This window comes from Ambystoma mexicanum, chromosome 1p (assembly GCF_040938575.1).
Source record: "Ambystoma mexicanum isolate Mex_15411 chromosome 1p, UKY_AmexF1_1, whole genome shotgun sequence".
Classification (NCBI taxonomy): Eukaryota; Metazoa; Chordata; class Amphibia; order Caudata; family Ambystomatidae; genus Ambystoma; species Ambystoma mexicanum.
The window spans coordinates 83,356,127-83,379,693 of NC_090921.1; the positions used below are offsets into that span (position 1 = coordinate 83,356,127).

The following is a 23,567-nucleotide window of genomic DNA, read 5'->3' on the forward strand; positions in this document are numbered from 1 at the left end:
CGGGGCTATGAACAGGAGAGTGCAATTCGATGTGTTCCTGAGCTTGCATAGCGCCCAGTGAATCAGAGGAAGAGGCCGGAGGGCATAGGCTCTCATGTTGTGCCACAGAATCTTGAGAGCATCCCCCAGGGAAGAAGCTCTGTAGCCAGTTCCTGGAAGCATAGAGAGGAAGTTTCCTGTTTGAATACGTGGTAAAGAGGTCCACTTCTGGAGTGCCCCAATGGCGAAAAAGGGGGAAAAGGACTTTCACCGGGCAATGCCTGCGCAGAAGCCAGTCGTCCAAATATGGATACAAATGAAAGCCCTGTAGCCTTAAAAAAACCGCGACTGACTGACATCTTCGTGAAGACACGCAGCGCTGAGCTGAGACCAAAAGGGAGCACTCGAAACTGGTGGTGCTCCACTCCGAGGAAGAACTGCAGATATTTCCGATGCGGGCTCCAGATCACAATATGCATATATGCATCCTGAAGGTCTACAATGCTGAGCCAGTAGCCCTTCTGAAGAGAGGACTTTATTTGGTAGGGCGTAATCATATTGAATTTGTCTGGGGGAAGAAAAAGGTTGAACTAGGAAAGGTCTAGAATGGTGCGCAGGCCAGCCTGGTTGGGTTTGGGCACCGTAAACAGATGAGAGTAGAAGCCCTCCCCTCGTTCCTCTAGAGGAACGGGTTCCACCGCACAGAGGCCTAGAAGCTTCTGGACCTTGGCTCTGAGGGAGGGTGTCCCCGACTGTTGAAAGGGAGGATTGAAGGGTGGAGTAGGGGGGGAGGGGCAAGCGGAAGCCCGCCCGATGGACAAAACCCACCGGTCGTCAGTGATTGTTTGCCACGCCTCCAGATGAGACGAGATTCGTCCTCCCACCAGAGACTTGTGCGTGAGCCAAAAAATATTTTGCAGACTTTTCGGCTGAGAGACTACGTGTCCCTGAAGAGGAGGATGACGACATAGCGCCCAGTGAATCAGAGGAAGAGGCCGGAGGGCATAGGCTCTCATGTTGTGCCACAGAATCTTGAGAGCATCCCCCAGGGAAGAAGCTCTGTAGCCAGTTCCTGGAAGCATAGAGAGGAAGTTTCCTGTTTGAATACGTGGTAAAGAGGTCCACTTCTGGAGTGCCCCAATGGCGAAAAAGGGGGAAAAGGACTTTCACCGGGCAATGCCTGCGCAGAAGCCAGTCGTCCAAATATGGATACAAATGAAAGCCCTGTAGCCTTAAAAAAACCGCGACTGACTGACATCTTCGTGAAGACACGCAGCGCTGAGCTGAGACCAAAAGGGAGCACTCGAAACTGGTGGTGCTCCACTCCGAGGAAGAACTGCAGATATTTCCGATGCGGGCTCCAGATCACAATATGCATATATGCATCCTGAAGGTCTACAATGCTGAGCCAGTAGCCCTTCTGAAGAGAGGACTTTATTTGGTAGGGCGTAATCATATTGAATTTGTCTGGGGGAAGAAAAAGGTTGAACTAGGAAAGGTCTAGAATGGTGCGCAGGCCAGCCTGGTTGGGTTTGGGCACCGTAAACAGATGAGAGTAGAAGCCCTCCCCTCGTTCCTCTAGAGGAACGGGTTCCACCGCACAGAGGCCTAGAAGCTTCTGGACCTTGGCTCTGAGGGAGGGTGTCCCCGACTGTTGAAAGGGAGGATTGAAGGGTGGAGTAGGGGGGGAGGGGCAAGCGGAAGCCCGCCCGATGGACAAAACCCACCGGTCGTCAGTGATTGTTTGCCACGCCTCCAGATGAGACGAGATTCGTCCTCCCACCAGAGACTTGTGCGTGAGCCAAAAAATATTTTGCAGACTTTTCGGCTGAGAGACTACGTGTCCCTGAAGAGGAGGATGACGACCAAGAGAAAAACTGACCACGTTGCAGCCTCCGTGTTAGGGAGAATTCTCATTCAATGTCCCTCAGCAGCTCTGCTGGATTTCTGGAGTTTATTTTTCCACTTGGTAAGAGTGTACCTCTTTTTCCCACTCTTACTTGTTACCCACTCTTACTTGTGTTTTGCCATGTACATTTCATCTGTTTTTGCGATTGTGGACTCTGGAGTACATCACTTCAGTAGCCCCCTTCTTTTGTGTGTTACACAGCACCTTCAGTGCAGTGACACAGGGTTGTCTTAGACTTCCCACCGACTCGGAGGATTACTACTGCCCCCCAGAAAAGGGTAAAGTTGCCATTTAACTTTACATAGTCATTTAACCACAGATCCAGATCCAGATCCAGTACACCACATTTTACATGGAGTACTGGAAAGGGTTAATCCTTAGCCCTTTTTATCTGTACCTCTTAGAGCATTATTTTGTTCTTAACATTTAGACTTGGCTGGTGGCAGTGGCATCTACCCTAACATTTCTACCGCGATTATACTATATAAATGTGGTATTGTTTTAGGCTAATATATTAGCCCCCAAATTAAAACCCGCTTGACCAAATACTTTTTCTTTTGGCTGCGGTCGGGTTCATTTGCCATTTCTTTTTGTTAAAAGTGTTGTGTTTTACTTTGCGCGGCAAACCAGGTTTGCCTTCTTTGTTCACTGTCTTTTGGCGGACTTCTGCCAAGAAACCCTCCTCTAGGCACCTGGGTGTCTAGGTGGGCTGAATGTGAGGGAGGTGTGTAGTCACCCCCTGCACAGGGTATCCTAGGAAACCCAAGTCGCACTTTGCCATGATTGGCTGAGGTGGTTGTCCGGGCCAGACAACCCCCCTGCTGCGTGATTGACAGCCAGGCTGTGTGAATGAGGGATTTTCGCATAAAAGGCAGGTCTCTTGGGCTAGAAGTCAGAGTCGCCACTGGAACTACAAGGAACCGAAGAGAAGCGAAGAAGTCGTCGACTGCTGCAATTATCCCGTCCCGGTGAAGCCCTGCTGCAGTCCTGAGCTATCTACCCTTCGACGATCAGAGAAGATCCAGTCCGGAGTCTTCTTCCCTTGAGCTTGGTGGGGATAACCAGCACATCTTCTACAGCCAGAGAATCCTCTTCGTGGTCGAAATTGCTGCACACTGCTGTAGTGGTCCGGATAGCCATCTGAAGAGCCTCTCCTGTTATTAAGGAGCGCACCTTTTATTCACTGTTGCTGCTGGGTGGTGCAGACCCCTCCAGACGTCGTCCTTCGTATCGAAGCTCCAGGAACCGAGGGTCTGCAGGAAACTACCAGGAACAACTGCCGTGGCACCAGCTTCTTCTTTGAATAAGGTACTGTGTTCTGCTCGAGGAATTTGGGTGAATCCCTTTTCTTCGCCTACAAGGCTTGCCCTCGTCTTCCCTCCTCCTCATAACTTTTGCTTCCTCTGTTGACAGTATCTAAGTACTCCTGGCTATGTTGAATCGTGAACTACCCGACTGTGTGATCATCGACAACAGGAACGCGGTTCCACTTGACACTGGCTTCGGCCTATTGAATTTTGAATTTCTGTCTACGAGCGTTCTCTGGTACTGTCTGCCTTGACAAAAGTAATATCTATGATTTTTCCCCCTCAACTCTCTCTGGGTATCTCAGGTGCTAAGTGTGTTTTGCATCGTTAACATTTCTTGCCGCGGATACGTGTTTCTTTAGTAAGACCGAACTGTCATTACTGTCAAAAAGTGATTACAAGTGTATTCCCGGTAACGTCTTGTTTCACAACACGGTCCGCTAAAACACAGGGTACTTACCTTGAAGTATACCGTACAAAGTGAATTGGTTAGTTGTAGTGTATTTTACGTGTGGTTTCTATAAGTGTCGTGTTTATAACAAATGGTTTTAAAATAAACGTACTTATATTTTTTACCTGAAACCTTTAGTCAGTGTTTGCTTGAGTCACAGTAATTGTGGTCCCTTTGTGTAATCTCTGCTACTGCTCATATACTCTTGAGATAAGCCTGGCTGCTCCGCTACTGCTACTACTTTAACATAGTAGTACTGGCTTGTACCAAAGGTAAAACTTGTATTACCACCTGTAGTCTTAATTGTGTGTAGTGCTCCCTAAGGGTACTGCACAGGATTCTGCCTAACACTCCGGCAGGAGTTACCTGGCAGAAGATCAGCCCTGCATGACCTGCGGTCTTGGAACCCTCTGAAGAGGAACGAAATGGGCACCGAGATCTCTGAGCTTTGATTGGGGCCTTCACAAGCACCGACAAAGACTTGGCAGTTTGCTTGCCTGGCTTAGTCTTAGTGAGCTTGTCATCCGTTGAAGAATGAAAAACCAGGTGAGGAGAGGTCCAGTGAGGCCGCGGGTATATGGGGTGGTGGGGGGCTTGCTACCCCAGTTGCCCAGTCTTGAACATTGCCCACCTGTATTCCAGGCAGAACCCTCCTGCTGGTCACACCTGTGAACCGCAGAGAAGGATACCCGAGTCCCAACTGCTGTGTGGCGTCCCCGTGGAACCAGGTGAGCGTAACAGATATCACCAGTAAGGACTAGCATGGCTCTGGTCTGGATGGGCAGGGTCAGCAAAGGAGTAATGGCACTAAAGCCCACAGGTGAGTAAGGAGGATCCCCAAAAAGAAGATGCATGCCAAGAAGTAGGCTCGAAATAGGTCAGATTCAGAGCCTGGAGATGTAGAATCGGAAATACCAGCAGGTGAGGTTGCAATTGTCAGCTGAATGGGCTGGGGTCAGCAAAAAAATGATGTGCAGCACAATAGCAACACAGAAAATCAAGTACTATTTCAAGCAGAATTTGGAAGACAAAGATATAGAAATGTGATGAATTCTGAGGAGTCTACAGAGGGGTCAATTGAGCAGCTGCAGGAAAGGTTGTGGTTGTCATTTGAATTGGCAAGGTAATACAACAGGAACCCAACCTGACCATAGAAGAATTACCCGAGGAGTACAGCTCAAGTCAGAGGAACTGTCTGTGGGGGGCAAGGAAGGAGGAGGGTGTTTGTGTGTGCATGGCAGTGTTTGTGTGGGTGCGTGTTGGGGTATTTATTGTGGTGTGTTTGTGTGCAGGGTGTTGGTATGTGTGGAGTGTTTCTGTTGTGAGATGTGTGTAGCAGGTGAAGTGGTTGAGGGGAAAGACCCTAAGCCATTCACTAGGCGACTACTACCCAGAACTAGGCTCAAGTAGCTGAATGAAGATGATATTGCGGATTATCTTCGCTGAAAGCTCTGGTGATGAACACTGAAGGCGAACATATATCTCTCTCTAGAAAAAGCGCAATCCAGTTTCAGACACTTCCAGCACTTGATTCAGCAGAAACTGAGCAAATGTGATGTATTCTGCGAAAAGCCTGCTTTCCTCTGGTCACTGATTTTTCATCAATAGCAGCTCATGAATTTCAATTGCATGCTCTACTGAAGATCTAACATTTGGAAGAGGCATTTTACTTTTGGAAATACAGATCCCTAATGAATAGACTTCTTGGGGCAAAGACCCTGGTCCTAGGGTTATGGGATAATCATTCAGTGAAATAATTAGCAAATATATAGTGCATGGCTCACTGGCTCCAAGAGTTTAACACAGGTGATGCACCATTCTATAAAACACCCCTAGCTAAAAACACCTGAACGAAAAACGCTGGGTGACTCTTTAAAAGACTAAAACCGTACCACTTGATCAGTCACGTGACCGACCTGCCCCGCGGATCCTCCCGCCAACGTCGTCTGGAAGGGGGCATGTCCTGTACAAGCAATGCTCTGTGTTTGTGTGAGCAAGGCGTGAAAGCACTAAAAGAGGAATTGGGAGTCAAAGTATAGCAGATCCACTGCCAGATTAAACACCAAGCAGGGATTTAAGAGAGTTCTGGTTTTCTTTTGGGTTTCCATCCCGGCAAAGAAAGTGTACTAGGCCCAAGAGACAAAAATGTGTGTCTTCATTTTTATTGAGGCACTGTACACTCAGTCAGCATACTGCAGACCAAGAGTTTAATTAAATGCAGTTTCAATTTTGAAATCAAGAAAAAAAGTTGGAGCTGCTTACAGAATTCCCCAACACTAACGTGCACTAAGATTCTATTTGGTTATTTCTAACGCGCACCAGACAGAATGAACTGCATTTGGGCGCAGTTGTTAACTAAAGATTGACTTTAAACTGTGAGGAACTATACTTGCCCTTATTACTGAAATTCATTTGAATAGGAAGGTTTTCAGTTCTTTCCTGAAGCCTTCTAAGGACGTGCATGATCCTATGGCAATTGGTAACTGGTTCCATAACTTTGGGCCAAACACAGAGAACCTCCTGTTACCCTTCGAGGTGTGTTTGGGCCGCGGAACATCCACCAAAAGTTTATCTCCTGACCAAAGGTCTCTGGTTGGTTGATAGTGGTGGATTCTAGTGGTCAGATATCTAGGTGCAATTTTATAGAAACATTTGTACATGAGACACGCCACTTTAAATTTACCTCGATCCTCCACCATGAGCCAATGGAGTGCTCTCCGGGATGTTGAGACATGGTCCCTTTTGTCCATGTGAGCAATAAGCCTGACTTCTGCATTCTGTGCCCTCTGTAGTCTCTCACCCTAGAAAGCACTGTTGCACCGACTAATTGAGGGGACTACATGTGGGCATCACTCACCCTATTCCTACATACAATGAGATCATTTTCAGACAAATTTATTCACAATGATTGCATTACACAAAGTCTCAATTTTGGCACGAAACAGTTAAAATTTGCTCTTCCGGGGAACCCTACCCCCCCCACCCCCGACTGCACACTTTCGTCAAACAGACAGTTCACGTGGGACTGGACGTCAAAGTTCAGACAATTTATTTGCCCTCTGTGAGGTGTGTCTGGTTGGCCCAAGTGTTATATACTAAAACATTTAAGAATATAAATATCACACTCTCAGCAAGTTGTAATACTCCCACTGTTTGTCTCTTTTTTTGGAGTACACTCAAGGTTAGCTATTGCGAGAGCACATAGTTCACACATAAAAACCAATTCCAATATCTACAACATTAGTTCAAAATTTCCGATCTGCACAAGTCCCCTACGTGTCACTCTTGGTCAGGTGACATCTACATTTCTGGTCGACCGGTTTCAATGATTTTCTTTCGTGTATCATCTTCCTCAGGACCCATTAATTCTTTCTTAGACCCAATCTGTGCGCCCCTCAGAACCGTAGACAACATTTTCTGTCCGTCTGTTGTATGTGCAGTAGTAAAGCACACCTAACATGAAGGTGTTTTGGGGCAGTTCCTGCTGGTCAGATCAGGGCATCTATGTCAATGCTTGATCTGCCTTGTGGTATAGTTGTCTCACTTTAGAAATGTTGACATCTTCTGATGTAAAATTCTTATTGTTGATAAGCCTGGGATGATCTTGATTCTTATCTTTTCCAGTCCAGTCTATCAACTCGGCGTCTCACGCGAGGTATGCGCTATCCACGCAGCATTCGAATGCTTGGGCCATACTTGGGCTGGTATAGAACACTTGGGCCAACAGACACGCCTCACGGAGGGCAAATAAATTCCCCGGAACTGCAAATATTAACTGTTTCGTGCCAAAATTGAGACTGTATCTAATGCAATCATTGTGAATAAATTTGTCTGAAAATTATCTCATTGCATGTAGGAATAGGGTGAGTGATGCCCGTATGTATTGCCCTCAATTAGTCGGTGCAACAGCGCTTTCTAGGGTGAGGAGCCTCATGAAGGGCTAGGATAGTGTGTCCTATTTAAGGAGAGCGTTAGAGCCTGCATTGATGGCGTAATAAAGAAATTGGCTCGAGTGATGCTTTGTCCGATTTCTGTTTTGTGTGTTATAGTTATATTAGATAATAGAAAGGACATAATACCCGTTTTCAGAGGAAATGTGTATAAAATAAACTCCTTGTGTGCTTTATACCCTCTGTAGTCTCAACATCTGTTTCACTGGAATCCCCGTCAGACTGTTACAGTAGTCAAGGTGGGAGTTTACCAGTGCTACTACAACCACAGAATGATCTTGGGGTGCTATAAAGGGGAGTACGTTCCTAAGCATACGCAAGGAATATTACGCAGCTTTTACTTAAGCCCCTACCTGGGCCTCACTGGCCAGGTTCTCTTGCCATATGCACCCAAGGTTTTTCACTTTCTTCGAGAACGGGATCTCTTCACCCAGGATCTGTGGTATTATGTTTTGTTCTGCACTTCTTTTCTTCTTCTCCGATCTAAAAAATATCACCTCTGTTTTCGCTGTATTAAGCTGCAGCTGGTTACATGTCATCCATTTTTTTTTATATCTTGCATGCACCTGTCAATCCCTTGAAATGCCTCGGACAAGTTGACTGTCTCCACATAAATCTGCGTGTCGTCGGCATAAGAATGGAATCGTAAACCGTGTTTCCACAAAATATCAAACAGCGGTCGGATATACAGGTTAAAGATCAGAGGTGAGAGCGCTGAACTGTGGGGTATTCCACATCTCAGCTGTATTAGCTCCGAGAGGAAAGCTCCCAGTATAACCTGTTGGGTTCTATCCTGCAGGAAGGAATCAAACTAGTCCACCACTACTTTAGCGGCTCTCCCTATTTTTCCAATTCATTGAAGGATGATCTCATGGTTGATCGTGTAAAATGCCGCAGACGGGTCAAGCATCAAAAGTATAGTAGAGCATCCCCTGTCTGCAGCTTCCAATAGATCATCCTGGACCACCAAAAGGGCGGTCTCTGTCCAATGGTATGGACGAAACCCCGATTGATATTCATCTAAAAGGTCTTTACTATCTACGAACTGCTGGAATTGGCTGCAGACCACTTTTTCCAGGATTTTGGTTGGCCAACATAGGTTGGTGACTGGGCGATAATTTTTCAACACCATGGGATCTAAATTAGGTTTCTTCAACACGGGTTTTACCAGAGCTCCTTTAAGGGAGCGTGGGACACAGCCCTCCCTTAAGGATTTATAAAGGAAGTTATAAATGGGGTAAGGTTAGCTGCCAAACGAATGGCGGTACATGATGGCATGGGAAAGGCCAAGTCCTTTGTGGGTTTTAGTTGGAGTATTAAGGCTTGCACTGCTTCCTTCGATAAGTTGGAAGCAGAAGCTCTCCTCTTCTCCCTGATCATCTAGCACTTCTATCTCTTCTCCAGGTTCTTCCCACTTTTCTGCAATCATCACTTCAGTAATGCTTTTCTGAATATCCACAATTTTTTGTTCAAAGAAACAATTGAACTTGTTAGCTTGTTCCTGTGAATCAGCCGTGGGTGCTGCCATACATTTGGGATTCCTAAACCTTGCCACAACATCAAATAAAGCTCTGGCTTGGTTACCTGCCTACTTGATTTCTCTTTGAAGACTTTTTTTTCCCACAAACACAGCAGTTTTATATTCCTTTAAGCAGACTCTCGCCTTCACAGCGTCACTATCCAATTTGGAAGACCTCCATAGTCTATTGGCCCGACGTACATGTTTGCGCATCACACCCAGTGCTAGGCCAAACCAAGATTTTGATTTTTTATTGTGATTTTAAGTAATCATGATTATCTAGGAGTTCCATCATGGCATCATGATTGGGGTGGGTATTATCTCTCTCCAACCAAATGTTCCAGTCTCCTGTACATAATAAGTTTTTATGTTTGCTTCCCATTAAGGTGAGGTGAGCATCTAATATTTCCAAAATGTTCTGTAGGGGTCCGGTTGGTCTATAGCCCTGCAGCACTTTTATTGCTCGAGTTTGGGACAAAAAAATTGAGAATTCCCCAAACTGGGCATTATCAGTCCAGTTTCTCCAGATGTGAAATATTCATAGATGACTTATAAATTATTGCAATACCCCCTCCTCTCCTCTCTGTTAATAATCTGAATTATATACTTCTCAGGTACAAGCTTGTGGAATATCGTTTGGTACCCTTCCGTAAACCATGTTTCAGTCAGGCATAAGAGATCGAAGTCTAACTCTTGAATTAGTTCTCCCACTTCCACAGCGTGTGCCACTGCTGAGCGTGCGTTGAGGCTACTTTTATGGTGACATTCTCCTCATCTCGTACCATCTGAGCATCCTTTTGTAATCCATACTGTCGAATTTTGTTTAAACTTCTCAAATGTAAATGACAAGGTCATGATCCCAAGATTTCAACTGTATTGCCATGTAACTTACTTTAATTTCCCTCTTTTCCATCTTCTGGATTTTGTCCTCAATAATGTAGTATGACCCTGCAACCTTCACCGGCAGCGTTTCACTCCGCTCGCCGCTCCAGGCCGCAAACAGGCCTAAACAACAGGCTTTGCGCTGACACAAACCAGTTAAAGGCTGTGTCGGGGGTGAATGACGTACCTCAAGCGCGTCCTACGCATGTGTGTCTGGGGAGTGTAGTCCGTATAGAACTACACCGGGTTTACACTCAACCCAGAGTCACGATCGCGTGGAATACAACACACGGATAAGTATAATGTGGCGTTTTTAGCACATTAACACTTAATTAATTTAAATGGCTTCCCACCACCAGATTAAAACATTCTCCTGCCGTTGTTTTACAAAGCTAAAATTGTGTGCTTAATCAATTGCAAGGCTGGAATAAATATTGAAACAATCACCTATCAAATGGCCACTTCCAACAGCTAAAAACAGTCTAACTGATTTAATTCTAAGAGGCATGAACTGCCTGAAACAGGAATACACAAGCAACTAAATGTAGAAAGGGTCCCATTCTAGGCCATGTGATGTCTATTATACCATCATGACAAAAATGCTCCTTGACAGCTTGAAGCTTTACAATTGTATGAACTATGACAACCACAAATAATGTGGCTTTCTGTGTCGTTAGCTAGGTGCCATGAGTTCAGTAGGCTATTTTGTTTGAGGTAGGGGATGGTGGTATAACAACAAAAGAGATTCACTCTGCACAAGACTTGTTAGTAGGTCGAACAAGTCCTCAATTACTACACGTTAGGAGTCTGAGCAGTCAGTCTATAAGTCCTTATCAGCAAGAAAAAAATAATTCTCAAAATGAGTAGGACATTAAGTTCAAGGAAAAGGGTGGCAATCCAAAACATGCATCAAATACAACAAATAACCTGATCAAAAGGTAGGCTTTACTCTTCACTGAGTGAAATGGACAATATGTGGGTGAATGAATGTGACGGGTGGGTTGCACCTAACCATGGCCAGGCTTCATTTTGCTTTTGCAAGAACACATACATTTTTCCCTTAATATTTTCTTTAAGGGTCATGCGCCATTTGAAAATTAAGCTTAGTGGTATATTATCCCAAAAGATGGTTCTGTACCTTCAAAGGCTATAGCTGAGAGTCCTTGAGTAAAGAGCAAATCCCGAAGCCTTGCCACCTCCTCTTTCAACTCTCTGATCAGCCGGGCATTTGGGTCTTCATTGATCACTGCGTTACATTTAATTTGCTTGGCTCTGTCTGCATATCTATAACAAACAAATATAACTTGGGAATTAACAACATAACAGTTATGCCAACCAGGCAGGATATTTTAGGTAATTCAGATTGCAGTCTCATGCTGTATGATTAGTTCAATCATTCAAACTCTAAAAAGCAGAACATTCCCCATTCAATAAGTGATCATAGCAGTGTTTTTTCAAATGCGAAACACGCATTGCCAAAGTCATCAGTTTTTGCCTTTTGTGTAGGCATAGGATAGGCATTGGCTAGACACTGCCATAATCGTACTACACGGCCATATGATAGCAAAAGCCTCTCTAATACCTATACAAAAGTCACAAATGTTGGCTTCCTCAATGCTTGTTTTCAACAGGACGTCAGTGCAAAGAACAGATATAAAAACGTGTCTGAAAGCCTTCTATTTAATTTCCCCCTTCTAGTCTCCCTATCTCCAACCATGCTCGAAATCTTGGCATTCATTTTGACTCTTCTCTCTCCTTTACTAATATCGCCCTCACCTCTCGGGCATGTCGCTATCATCTCTTTAATATCCGCAAAGTTCGTTCCTCTCTCACCTTCCATGCTACCAAACTTTGAATCTCCTCCCTCATCTTTTCCCGTCTTTTCTATTATTCTTCTCTCTTCTTTGGTCTTCCCGCTTCCCACCTGGCCCTTCTCAAATCCCTTTATCACTCTGCCATCTGCACCCTCTGTCTTCTCTCTACTCGTGACTTTCTCAGCTAGGATGGCTTCCTTTCCATTCCCAACTTAAATTTCACTTCCTTTGTCTGGTCTTTATATCTCATCATGACCTTGCTCCTCCTTACCTCTCCTCTCTTCTCTCATTTTACACCCCCTCTCGCTCCCTTTGTTTTGCCGATCTCTTCTTACTTTCAGTTCCCCCACCCCCTTGTGCCTCTTCTCGTTTAAGTTCCTTTCAGCTCCTTGCCCCCTTACAATGGAACCCACTACACCTTTCTCTATCTGTTCCTGGCCTTTCTATTCTTTTTTCCGCTCCGCGTTGAAATCTCTCTTTTCATTCCCCTCCCTGATCCCCTTATCTCTTACCCTTCTTTCCCTCCTTCTTCTACCCTTCTGTGTTCTTTATCTTCCTCTTCTCCTCTAAATCGCCCTTCTTCCTACTATTCACTATACTCACTACTCTCCCTTCCCCTTCTTTCTCAACCCCCCTCCTCTCCGCTTCTTTCTCATATGTAAATTGTTCTACATGCTGATTTTCTGGTTTGACTCATGTTTACCGTTATTGCTTCTACTGTGCCATGTTTAATGTATATTTTGTTGTTCATTGTAAAGCGCCTTGAACGCGCTATATAAAACAAATACAAACGTGGAAAGACATTTTTATTACACCAGTAGCAATTTTACAACCGAAATTAATCCATTAATTCACACAACACAGATTAGAAAGAACACACTGGTATGGCAAAGTTTGATTTAACTGCTTGATAGAGCTCACTCAAATAGATCCCAGGAGGATACACTTTGGGTGGGAAATGAAGGTATTGTGCTCGAATGGCCAGAGATTAGCATGGCCATAGGCAGTCAATGGGTAACACCTGGATGCTATGCGTCCCTCCTTACATGCCATCTCTTCCGCACATCTGTGTGCCTACCAGTGCAGGAGTAGTCAGCTCCTTTTTATGACAGGTGTTTTTGCCTGTATACTCTTCTGATCACTTCCTACTTTCCTCTTCTCCCTTCTCATCCTATCCTTCTAATCTACTCATCCGTTTTCTCTCATCTTGACTCTTAACTGCCCTTTATTCACCCCATAAGACCTTTTCTTTGCTTTTTTCTGATTACTCTGCTTTTTCCCCTTCAGACTTCTATTCTCACTACAATGGATTCCTTTTTTTCTTCCAGCCCCTCCTCTTGATAAATCCCCACAACCCTGACTATCCCCTGCTTTTATGTCCCTCCCAACCATCTTTAAGCTAAGCAGGATGGCGCTGGAGGAAGTCCCAGTTCTCCCTTTTCTGTTCTCTCTTCTCTTCACTCATTCTAGGATTCCTCTTTACTGTCCGCCAAGAAATCAAATTTCCTGGGGCGTCTCCTCCATAACAGGCGGCAGGGCGCCGACCCATTGCTGACTATCCAAAGCCAGCCCAAGAAAAGCTCTCCTAGGCTGGCTTTAGCTGTGAAAGGGAAATGTGGTTTCCCTTTGACAGTTTAAGTTCCCCAACACACATGCCCAATGGGCTATACAAGGCTGGGGGAGTTTTGCTTCCACAGCCTTGCGCGTCCCACCTGTTTATTTAGGCCTTCTTATGCGTTGTTTAGGAAGCACTCTGGGTCCGCTTCACGTGCCCTTAGGAATCAGGAAGCTCTCTGCTTCCTGGTTGCTGTTAATACAGCATGTGAGCAGAGGGGCCTCTATGGAGGACGGTGCCAGGAACAGGGTTGAAGCCAAGGAGAAGTGTTTGGGGGGTAATGTATGTATTGTGCCAAATCCATGGAATTCATCCCTAATCCCATAGGGGGAGCCACCCCTTTGCAACTAGAAAGGTGAGCCTGCTATGCAATACACTCCCTAGGGAACAGGGCAAGCAGGATCTCAAAAGGGGTGAAGGCCCCCACCCCACCTCAAGGACAAGGCAAATCCCAAGCAGTGCTGTTACGGTGCCCCCCCCCCAAAGTGTTTGTGGGGTATATGGCACGGTCCTAATGTGCAGGGCCCTTTAAAAAGGGACCGGCTTGGATCCGGTTCTCTGGACACCCCTATGACCCTTCCGGTGGGTCTTTGCCTGCTAACCTGTAACATTCACCAATAACCAGGATGATCCATCTTGATATGGTTCGTTTTGTAACAGCTAGACCCAATGTAGGGACAATATAGCCAATTAATAAATGGTCATTTTGACAGAATGTAGGCATTCTTGCTATATTCTAGATACGTAAAAACTGAGAGCCCTTTTTGAGTCCAGTCTATGTAATCTTTCCTCTTCTTTCCCATGATAAGGAGTTGAATATAAAGTTGGCGAAATAATTTTTTGCGACAGGTGTAAGTCGGAGGCTACATTAGGTAGAAAAGAAGATTTCACCCCGAGAAGAACCTTGTCTTTATAGAAAACAGTATGTGGAGGTTTAGAGGAAAGAGCCTGCAACTCGTTTACCCTGCGTACTGACGATATTTCAATTAGCAAAACATTTTTGAAGGTTAACAGTCTTAATGGGCATGAGTGTATAGGCTCAAAGGGAATGTATGTTAGAAATATTAACACCAGGTTAAGATCCCATACAGGGACTTTGTATGAAACTGGTGGAAATGCATTAGTAAGACTTTAGGAATTGAAAAATCAGAGGATCTTAAAATATAATATTCCTCTGAAGAGCGCTTGAAAATAGCGCTGCCAGGTAACCGTTTATTGTTCCAATCTGGAGCCCTAGATTCACCAAATGTAACCAAAAAGAAAGCACCATAGGTGTGTCACATAGAAAGGGATCCACATTGCACCAGCTGCTGAACTTCTTCCAACCAGAAACACACCAATGGGACTAGTGATGGGTACTCTCCCTGACAACGCACCCAACTTTTTTTTTCACACAAAACATGTCAAGTCACTGATTATTTTCTTTACATATTTTAAGTTATCCTTCGTGTAACTGCTTGCCCACCAACATTCCATCTATTCCCTAGTGTGATGACTCACCCTAGATAACGCAGATGATCCGCTTATCTCGGGTTAGGGGATAGAAAAGAGACTTGCTGTATACCTATCTGGGCATAATTTTTGATCACATCTAAAAAGCACAACCTCTGGCAATTTGCCCAAGTATGTACATCGAACCTGTCAGGTGAAGTAAACTTATTTATTCTTTTGCCCTGATTAGGCTATTAAAAATTTTAAAAAACTGAAAAAATACTGCTGATATCTAAGTATGGCTTCGTAATGTCCCAGAAAAATGAGTGGTATAGTGAAACATTACCGAAGCAACATACCTCTCTCACACAGTTGTACTAATCACTGGTGACAACCTCTAGAAAGTACCAGTTGTCCTTTAAGAGGTCTAAAACAGGCCCACTGGTTTCAGTGGTGTGATAGAAATAACACTTTCTTCAGGGCCACAGCAAGCAAGACAAAACGAGAGTGAGGACTGTCCACTGCACCTGTAAATGAAAAAAGCGGGAAAGGGTGGGGGATGAAGGAAAGGGAGGCAGATGAATGATATGATAGGTTATATATAACGCGCTTAATACCCAGAGGTTTCTAAGCGCAGACCCGGGGATCGAACCTGTCGTGCTCCGTATCATCTTGCTTCCAAGGCGAACACGTTGCCCCTAAGCTATCGTCCCGAGAGAAGGATATCTAGCCAAACGGAGAATGACCAAAAATATTTCTTTTTTTCTTTTTCCTCTCAAAACGGGCGATATAGTCTTAACTTCCCGTTAGAACCTGTAAGGGAGCACAACGTTTCTCCTTTAGGTTCATCACATGATAGAAGACTACTTGTTTTATTTTCAGAGCATATCTAAGAGGGCTGACGAAATGTCAAGCCTCTCCTGTCCGGATTTCCAAGTTTCTCGAGTGCGGGAATATAGAATCTTTTGTATATTTAGCAATACAGCTACAGCGGGGGGACTCACCTAGTTGGCGTTACATTGCCTTTGAATCATGTGTTTCCCTGAACTTTATCAACCGCCTGAACACATGAGGATTGACAAGGACTGGAGGAAATGTGTCCTGGAGTGGAAATTCCCAGTCCACTACAAACGCATCCCCTAGAGCAGAACAGCTCGCACTTCTGGTTGACACTGGTCGCGAACAGATCCACTTGAGGGGTTCCCCAAAGGGTGAAGATCTCCTGAAGGACTTCCTGAGCTAGTTCCCACTTGTGGGAGACTGTGCTCTACCTTTTCAGAGCGTCCCTCTGCCGTGTTCTCCTCTCCGGCTAGGTGAACTGCCGATAGAGAGATTCCTCCCTGAATTGCCCAGAACAAGAGCTGCATAGCTTCTCTGCACAGTAGCAGTGACCCGACACCACCTCTCTTGTTGAGGTAGTACATGGCCACTGGGTTGTCTGTCATAAGGACATTCTTTCCTGGTACAGAGTGCAGAAAGGCCTTCAGCCCTAGTCTGATTGCCCTCAGCTCCAAAAGGTTGATGTGTAGTTTGGACTCCGATGGAGACCAATGACCGTTGCTTGTCAGTTGGTTGGCGTGGGCTCCCCACCTTGTGAGTGAGGCGTCCGTCACTACCGTTATCTCCGGCCATGGCTGCCAAAAAGATTCTCCATTGAGAAGGTTGTCCTTGCAAGCCCACCACAAAAGGTGCTGAGAGAGACTGCACGTAACTTTCAGGTGGTCTGACATTCTGCCTGAAAATTGGGATCATTGAGTCCTGAGAGCCCATTGGAGGGATCTCATTCTGATGTGAGCCTCTGGCACCAGAAAAATGCAGGAGGGCATGAGACAGAGCAACCTCAAAAAAAAAAAATACGAAGGCTGGAAGATGCTGGGCACTCTCGAATCTGGTGACCATCTGCAGAATATGTTTGGCTCTTAACTCGGGTGGTGAGGCTTTCCCTGAGGAAGCATCTAGGACTGCTACCATAAATTGGAGTCTTTGAGATGGTATCATGTGGGACTTCTTGTAATTGATGGAGAAGCCCAGTTTGTGAAGAGAGGGGCAGGTTATGCTGAGATGTTCCCGGGCTTGTTCAGGTAAAGGAGCCTTGATCCGGTAGGGGTAGACGTAAATCCCCTCCTCTCCTGAGACTCGCTGCCACCACCGCCATCAATTTGGTGAAAACCTTTGGGACAGAGGTCATCCCGAATGGCAGAACCCAAAACCGATAATGAGAACCGCCAACCTCAGGTACTTTCTGTGCGTGTGATGGATAGACACATGAAAGTAAGCATCCTGAAGGTCCATTAACACCACCCAGTCTTGGAGTTGGACAGCCTGAAGGATTTGGGAAAGGGTAATCATTTTTAACTTGTTCTAAGTCCAAGATGGGTCTCAATCCTTCATCCTTTTTTGGGTATCAGAAAGTATGGGGAATACCAAAACTTGTTCCTTTCCGCCAGAGGTACCTATTCTCTAGCACCTTTTTCTAGCAGGGAAAAAATGTCCTGCACAAGGAGCGAATCCAGAACTTTAAGAGTTGTTCCTTGGTGGATTCAGAGGCCTTTTTGGAAAGGAAGGCAGTAACCTTGGGCTACAGTTTCCAGTGCCCAAGCATCGGAAGTAATGTCCCGCCATTCTTTCAGATGCGGAGTAATTCTGCCTCCCACCGGGGTCTTGTGAGTCAAGACCTCAGAGTGGTTTTGAGGCAGCTGAAGCGACAGCCGAGGGTAAAACTGCCACTGCTTGGGTTGGCTTAGCACCTCTCCCTCGTCCACCACGAGGGAATCTTCTCTGACCTCTTTGACCGGCTTGTCCTCTTCAAGTTGGGCAATAGAATCCAAAGGACTTACCCCTCCAAGAATATGAACCGGAGTAGGGGTGTTGAGGTTATCTAATGGCAGCTCTAAGGGATTTAGCCGCCGCTTTCGAGGTCTGCAGCTTTTCTAAACTCTCACCAGCCTTGCTGCCAAACAGCCTTCAAGCCATCAAAGCTGTTGTCTAGACTGCACATCTGGTGCAAATCCAGACTTCCTCAATCATGCAAGCCTGCGTAACACTGTGCTAGTTGCCATGGATCTGCTGAGGCTGACTGCAGTATCCAGACCTGACTGGAGGCATTCACCCATTGCCTCCTTATCCTTGATGATAGCCAGGAAGCTGTCTCTTACTTCGCCTTCCAGGATGTGGTCAGCCGCCATAATTACGCAGTCCCACAGGGTAAACATAAACCTTGACAAGGTAGAAGTTGCATTAGTTGACTTTAATACCATACTGCCAGTAGTAAATATTTTTCTCGCCAAATCATCCACTTTCTTATCATCCCTATCAGGAGGGATCGATGGGTATGCTGACTGCTTGTTAGATTTAGCAGCCTGAACCATGAAAGTTCTGGTGTTGGATGTTTTGTCAAGTACTCCGGGTCGCTGCTAGATGGTCTACATTTTCTAGCAACATTTTTATCCACTGCAGCCGTAGTCTCTGGTATCTCCCAATTTGCTGAGACCCTCTTTCGTAGTGCACTGTGAAATGGCAAAATGTGATTTTTTTGGGGACCCTGATCTGTGGGTTACATTGACCCTCTCAGCAGAATTCCCATTCATAACCAAGCTGCATTTCAGCAGTTAACAGCAAAATGGCTGCGCTAGCTCCTTTGAGCACCACTGCCTCGCATCAAAACTGCATTTTGCAGCTACACAATGATGGCTGTACTGTCTTACCAAACACCTATTAGGCAATTTGGAACAGGGAGCACACAGAGAAAGGCTGCCAGGGTGTTTTCTTGTGTGTACTAAAGAAGCAAAGTGAAGAGCAGCGGTGCTCTGCTGCTGGCTAAAAGTCCCCATTGAAAAGGGAATATTTTACATGGAAAAGGATGCTGTCCTGACGCTCTTTTCTTCTGTTTATCATCACACTGCTTTTATCAGTGAGTCCCTGCCATGCCCATCCATATCATATTCAGACTGTGCTCCAACAGAAGAGAGCATTATCCCTGAATGACTGGCTGTGTCAGACCAGATCTGGGAAATCAACAGAAGCTTTACTGTCAGCCGCACGGGAAAACGCTTGAGTTTTGGGCTTCAAAAGAAAACTTAACTCTAAGGGCATATGTCAATTTCAGTGGACATGTGTCTTGAACAGATTGCTGTATCAGTGAAACTGACTAGGGCTGTAAAACGATGTTGGGAAGCCGGGTGGAAGAGAAAACCTTTTGAAAGGAACAGCCCAGCAGACTTCACCACATGTTAAAATGTGCTTTTGCAAATAAGGAAAAATACATGTTTTAAAAGTGTGATGTTGAAGAAGGCCCTGTCCTGGCATAGCAATGTAAAGGGGGCTTTGCTGGGAAACATATGGGATATTTTATTTCAACAGGCTTTCTTCTGATTCAAAACAAAATAAAGAAATAAATGTTTTGGCTGGACTGGGAAATCAGCCCAAACAGGTTTTCTGCAATGGCTCAAGGGGCATTGGGTGCCGACAACAGGAGTTCCCTACCCCCAAGAGAAGCCACAAAGGATTTCTGGGACACATACGTGTTAATTATGCCCTTTGAAACTTGAATGAACCAGCAGGCAGAATATTGCATGCTCGTCAGACTTCTGTCTGTGCTCCAGGTTGACAATAGATTATGGGATGCCTACATGTGACTTTTTGAAAATCACCTTCCCTCATCTTCTACTGGGGGGCTTCAAAGCCAACTCCAGAGCAGCCTTGTAAGTTAGGCCCTTATTTGGTAGACAATGCCAGCCACCTGGTTCCAAAAGCTATTTTATTAATACATTTCAAGACATCTCTGAAATTGGACAACGCAGTATTGCAAACATTTCACAATCTAGATGCAATTTTGGTGGCTTTAATTTGAGACGCGGTAGCCTTCGCTGGCATATCGGGGACAGAAATGGCAGAGAATAGGATATTCTGAGGAAAGTGTATATGATGCCACTTTGGAATTCAATATTAACATGCTTTATGAAAATATGTCCACATGTATAAAGGTAAAATAAATTCATTGAAAATGGCGAAAAACTATTAGACGGACAAAACAAAGTCTTACAAACTTGAGAATTGGACTGCCAAGCTCTGTGAAATATGTAATCTGCCCATGTAATTTACAAAAATGCTGCAAGTGTATAAATGTGTGATTTATGTTTAAATGGATTTTTGGCAAAAATGGCTGTGGGATGGCTTTGCACCTCATAAAACACAACCCCCTAAATTGAATCTCCTTCTGGAGGAGGCAACCAAAATGGGCTGACCTATCCGGTTCTTAGAGGGAGGTCTAGCTTAGTTCTGCCCAACAATAAACCTGGTGATGTCACGCTTTTATAAATAAGGCGTGGGAGCTCACAGGGGGACAGACTCTCCTGAATTTCTAGCGCCTGCGTATCCAGCCATTCCAGATCCACCTTTGCAAGATTCAAGACTCCACTGCCAGACCAAAGCATAGCTGACCCTGCCCCAGTAAGGCCACTGATCCAGAAACCCAACTGAAATCCCAATAACAAAGGGGAAAAGCTGTGGTACCCTCTTGGGAAGCATCCTATGACCAGAACTGATTTTTGCCCACTACCTGCATGCCGTCTGTACCCTTGCCATCCGGTGACCAGACTTGCCCAGCTGTTTGCTGTAAGGGGCGCCCGCCTTGCTGTGACCAGAACCTTTCGAGTCCAGACCCCGTTGGCTGTCCCAAATTCCCAACTCCAGCGCTGATTGCATTTCCCCATCCCATAGCAACAGTGTCTACCCATCTTGATCCCTTGTCTTGGTCCTACTCTTTAAGTAATCCTATCCATGCCTTGGTAACTTGCCCAAAACTGTCAGAACCCTCTCTGCACCCTGTCTTTGATTTTCTAGTGTTAGCACCAGTCTTCTATTCATTTCTGTCTTGCATAGATCCTTAGTCATATTTTGAATAATTTAAATTAATTCCCAGAGTTGAACGTGGGGTGAAAAGGTTAAGTTGCAAATTAACCTTGGAGCATACCGTGTCTTTCTTTAACAAATTAGTCTTGATAATCTAGTGTAAGGAAAACTTGTCCTTTTTCTTTCCAAACCGATTTTCTCATTTGAACTGCTTTATTTTTACCAAAACCGAATTTTTCACCTTGAAAATCTCCCCCAATTATTCAGCTATAGTCACTCTTACTTCTATATGATCCCTCTGATGTGCATCTATTCCCCAGCATAAAAACTGCATTCCGATTCTGTGCATTTCACCCATTTTTGTTAAAAAACATTTTGACATTTAAAGCTAAAAAAAAGTGTAAATGCAACTTTTCCATGTGTGATTTCGACTGCAATGGGTACTCACTTTCACATTGCTTTTGAACTGTATGCCTTTTGTGATACCTTACCTTATAGTTGCTAGTGATATAACATTCCTGATACTGTGATAAAACACATGTACATCATTATTTAACTACTACAATTAATTATATGTCAAAGTCCGAGTGTCATTTTAAGCAATTGCAAAGTGTTTTGGATTCAGTTTGCTGCCTCATATCACTTCCTCCCTGCTGCTTCTTTCCATCCACTCAGAATTCGAATTGTGGTTGTGCTATCTATCCTAATTGAAGAAGTGCTCCTATTCATTTGTGCTTTGGATATGTTCTTGTAGAAGGTTAAACAAGTGTATTTCAGTAGTTTTCATTGTAATTATCGCCCCATTGGTGATTGCTGCCCAATATAAAAATTGTGTGATTTGCTTTGAATTTAAAATAAATAAATTGTGTTACCACCCACTGGCCTGGTTTATGGTCCATTGTGACCCGAGGTATTTGTAAAAGGAGGTGTGAGACGGGTTGGGTATGGGCTCAAATAGAATTCATAGAAAATAAAGAGTAAGTATTCTAATCAAGCGCTAGATCCTAGGCTAAGGGCAAGAGTCCTGATCCGGTGTGTGACACCCAGTATGAACCCTTCACAGTTTCAAAATATATCTGTCAGGTGGTCCTGCTCAAGAGAAGGAGTAGGCCTGCTCCAACCTAAAACGTCTATGACCTAATTCATCAGTTTTCTATATGAGGAGTCAGCATGGTCAGTAGGATGTGGTTAGCCAAATTCCAGTTCGGGAGAGGTATCTAAACCACTGGCCGACTGAAGGTTATCATATTTGTCTTTTAATTTAGACTCTTCAGAGATACATTAATCTGGCAAATTAGGGGTGCCATATTGTAACCCAAATGATGGTGTGTTATCTGAAGGTTCATTATCTTCATAGATAGATGTTAAAGACTTAAAAACATCTTTTTTGGACTAAGTTTTGAAAACCTTTTCCTGGGTTACCACTGGCTTCAACAATTTCGAAGTAATCGTCGACAACTTCGAAATCAGAGTCGTTTTTGTCAGAGTCTACTTCGACACTGGTGCCGACGGCTCCAAAGCCGACGGTGTCATTTAAGGTGTTGACATTGTCGACTTCTTATGCTTCTTTGAAGAAACACTTGATGGACTGGATTCCTGACTTGTCGAAGCCCTCGACAATTTCTCATCCGATCAAAATTTTTCTCGATGCAGTATCGGCTTATGGCTCGTTTTTGAAGATTTCGTATTCTAATTCCCTTTGTCATCTTTATTCAGATCGACCGGGACATGGGCGTTCTGCTTGTCCTTCGAGTGGTTCGGCCCGCATTCTCGAAGATTTTTAGCATTTCATTACGAAGCATCCCATTTTTCTGCAGAGTCAGACTTAGTTGGACATTTGATTACCTCAGCTGAGGAATCACTAGAGGTCGAAGGTGACCTGTGACGCTGTTTCTTGGTATTCTTCGAAGAAAGGCGTGATCGACTTCTTGATCAAGACCATTTAGATTTTTCATGTCGAGGAGAATCCCTCGACTCATCAGGCTTTCTCTTTGAACTCTTCGAAGGAGACTGCGAAGGCAACCTCCCCACTGCCAATTTTACGCTTCCTTAAAGCTTTTTCAGTCATCGTCTGCCAGGACTTGCAGTCGGAGGTACGGTGACCGGTACCACAGACATATGCGGTGGGTGTCAGTGATCGACATCTTCGATCCACAGTCTTGGCACTTCTTGAAGCCCATTTTAGGTGATGGAGCCGACGGGGAAGACTTTTTTGTAGATCAAAAATAACTATTGAAGTTCACTGAAGAACCAAAGCGCGCCACAATTCTTCAAAGCGTTAGCTCAGAAAAACAAAACTGAAGCCAATGGGCGCTGCATGCGCTACTTATACTAATGATTACGTTGACAGTCGAACGCAGTCCCTCGACGGACACCGACTCGACAAGAAGGCACACAGCAACCCCTGCTGGAAAAACACATTCTGAAGCAGCTGAAGCTGGAATGATAATTATCATAAGATGAGGAATACGTGTGAGGACACAATCCATTCGAAACAAGCTGTTATCTAAAGCCCAGAACAACCATCGTATTGCTTTTCTGCAGAAGCAAGAAGCTCACGGCACCTCACTTGTTGAGGTGATGCATGGCTACAGTGTTATCTACCAGGATTAAAAATGTCTTGCAATTACAGAAGGGAGGAAAGCTACCAGGGCCAGGATCGCTATCAGCGCCAGGAGATTGATGTGCTCCTGCCACTCTGACAGGGACCGCATTCCATTCACTGGAAGGTCTTGGAGGTGAGCACCCCAGCCCTTCAGGCTCAAATCTGTGACTCAAGTCACTTGTGGCCAAGGTTGAGGAAACAATGAACCCTTCAAGATGTTGACCTTCATGGACCACCATTGCTGTTCTCCAGACA

At 44.9% G+C, this 23,567-nt stretch overlaps 1 protein-coding gene across 2 annotated transcripts in view; it reads right to left on the minus strand.

The window, feature by feature from the left end:
- Window positions 1-23,567, minus strand: part of KIF1C (kinesin family member 1C) — a 1,865,342-nt gene that overhangs the window by 839,303 nt on the left and 1,002,472 nt on the right. For both annotated transcript variants that reach the window (XM_069643618.1, XM_069643608.1), the window contains exon 13: window positions 11,136-11,281. In XM_069643618.1, the coding sequence (XP_069499719.1) occupies window positions 11,136-11,281 (146 nt within the window). The remainder of the gene's footprint in view (window positions 1-11,135; window positions 11,282-23,567) is intronic.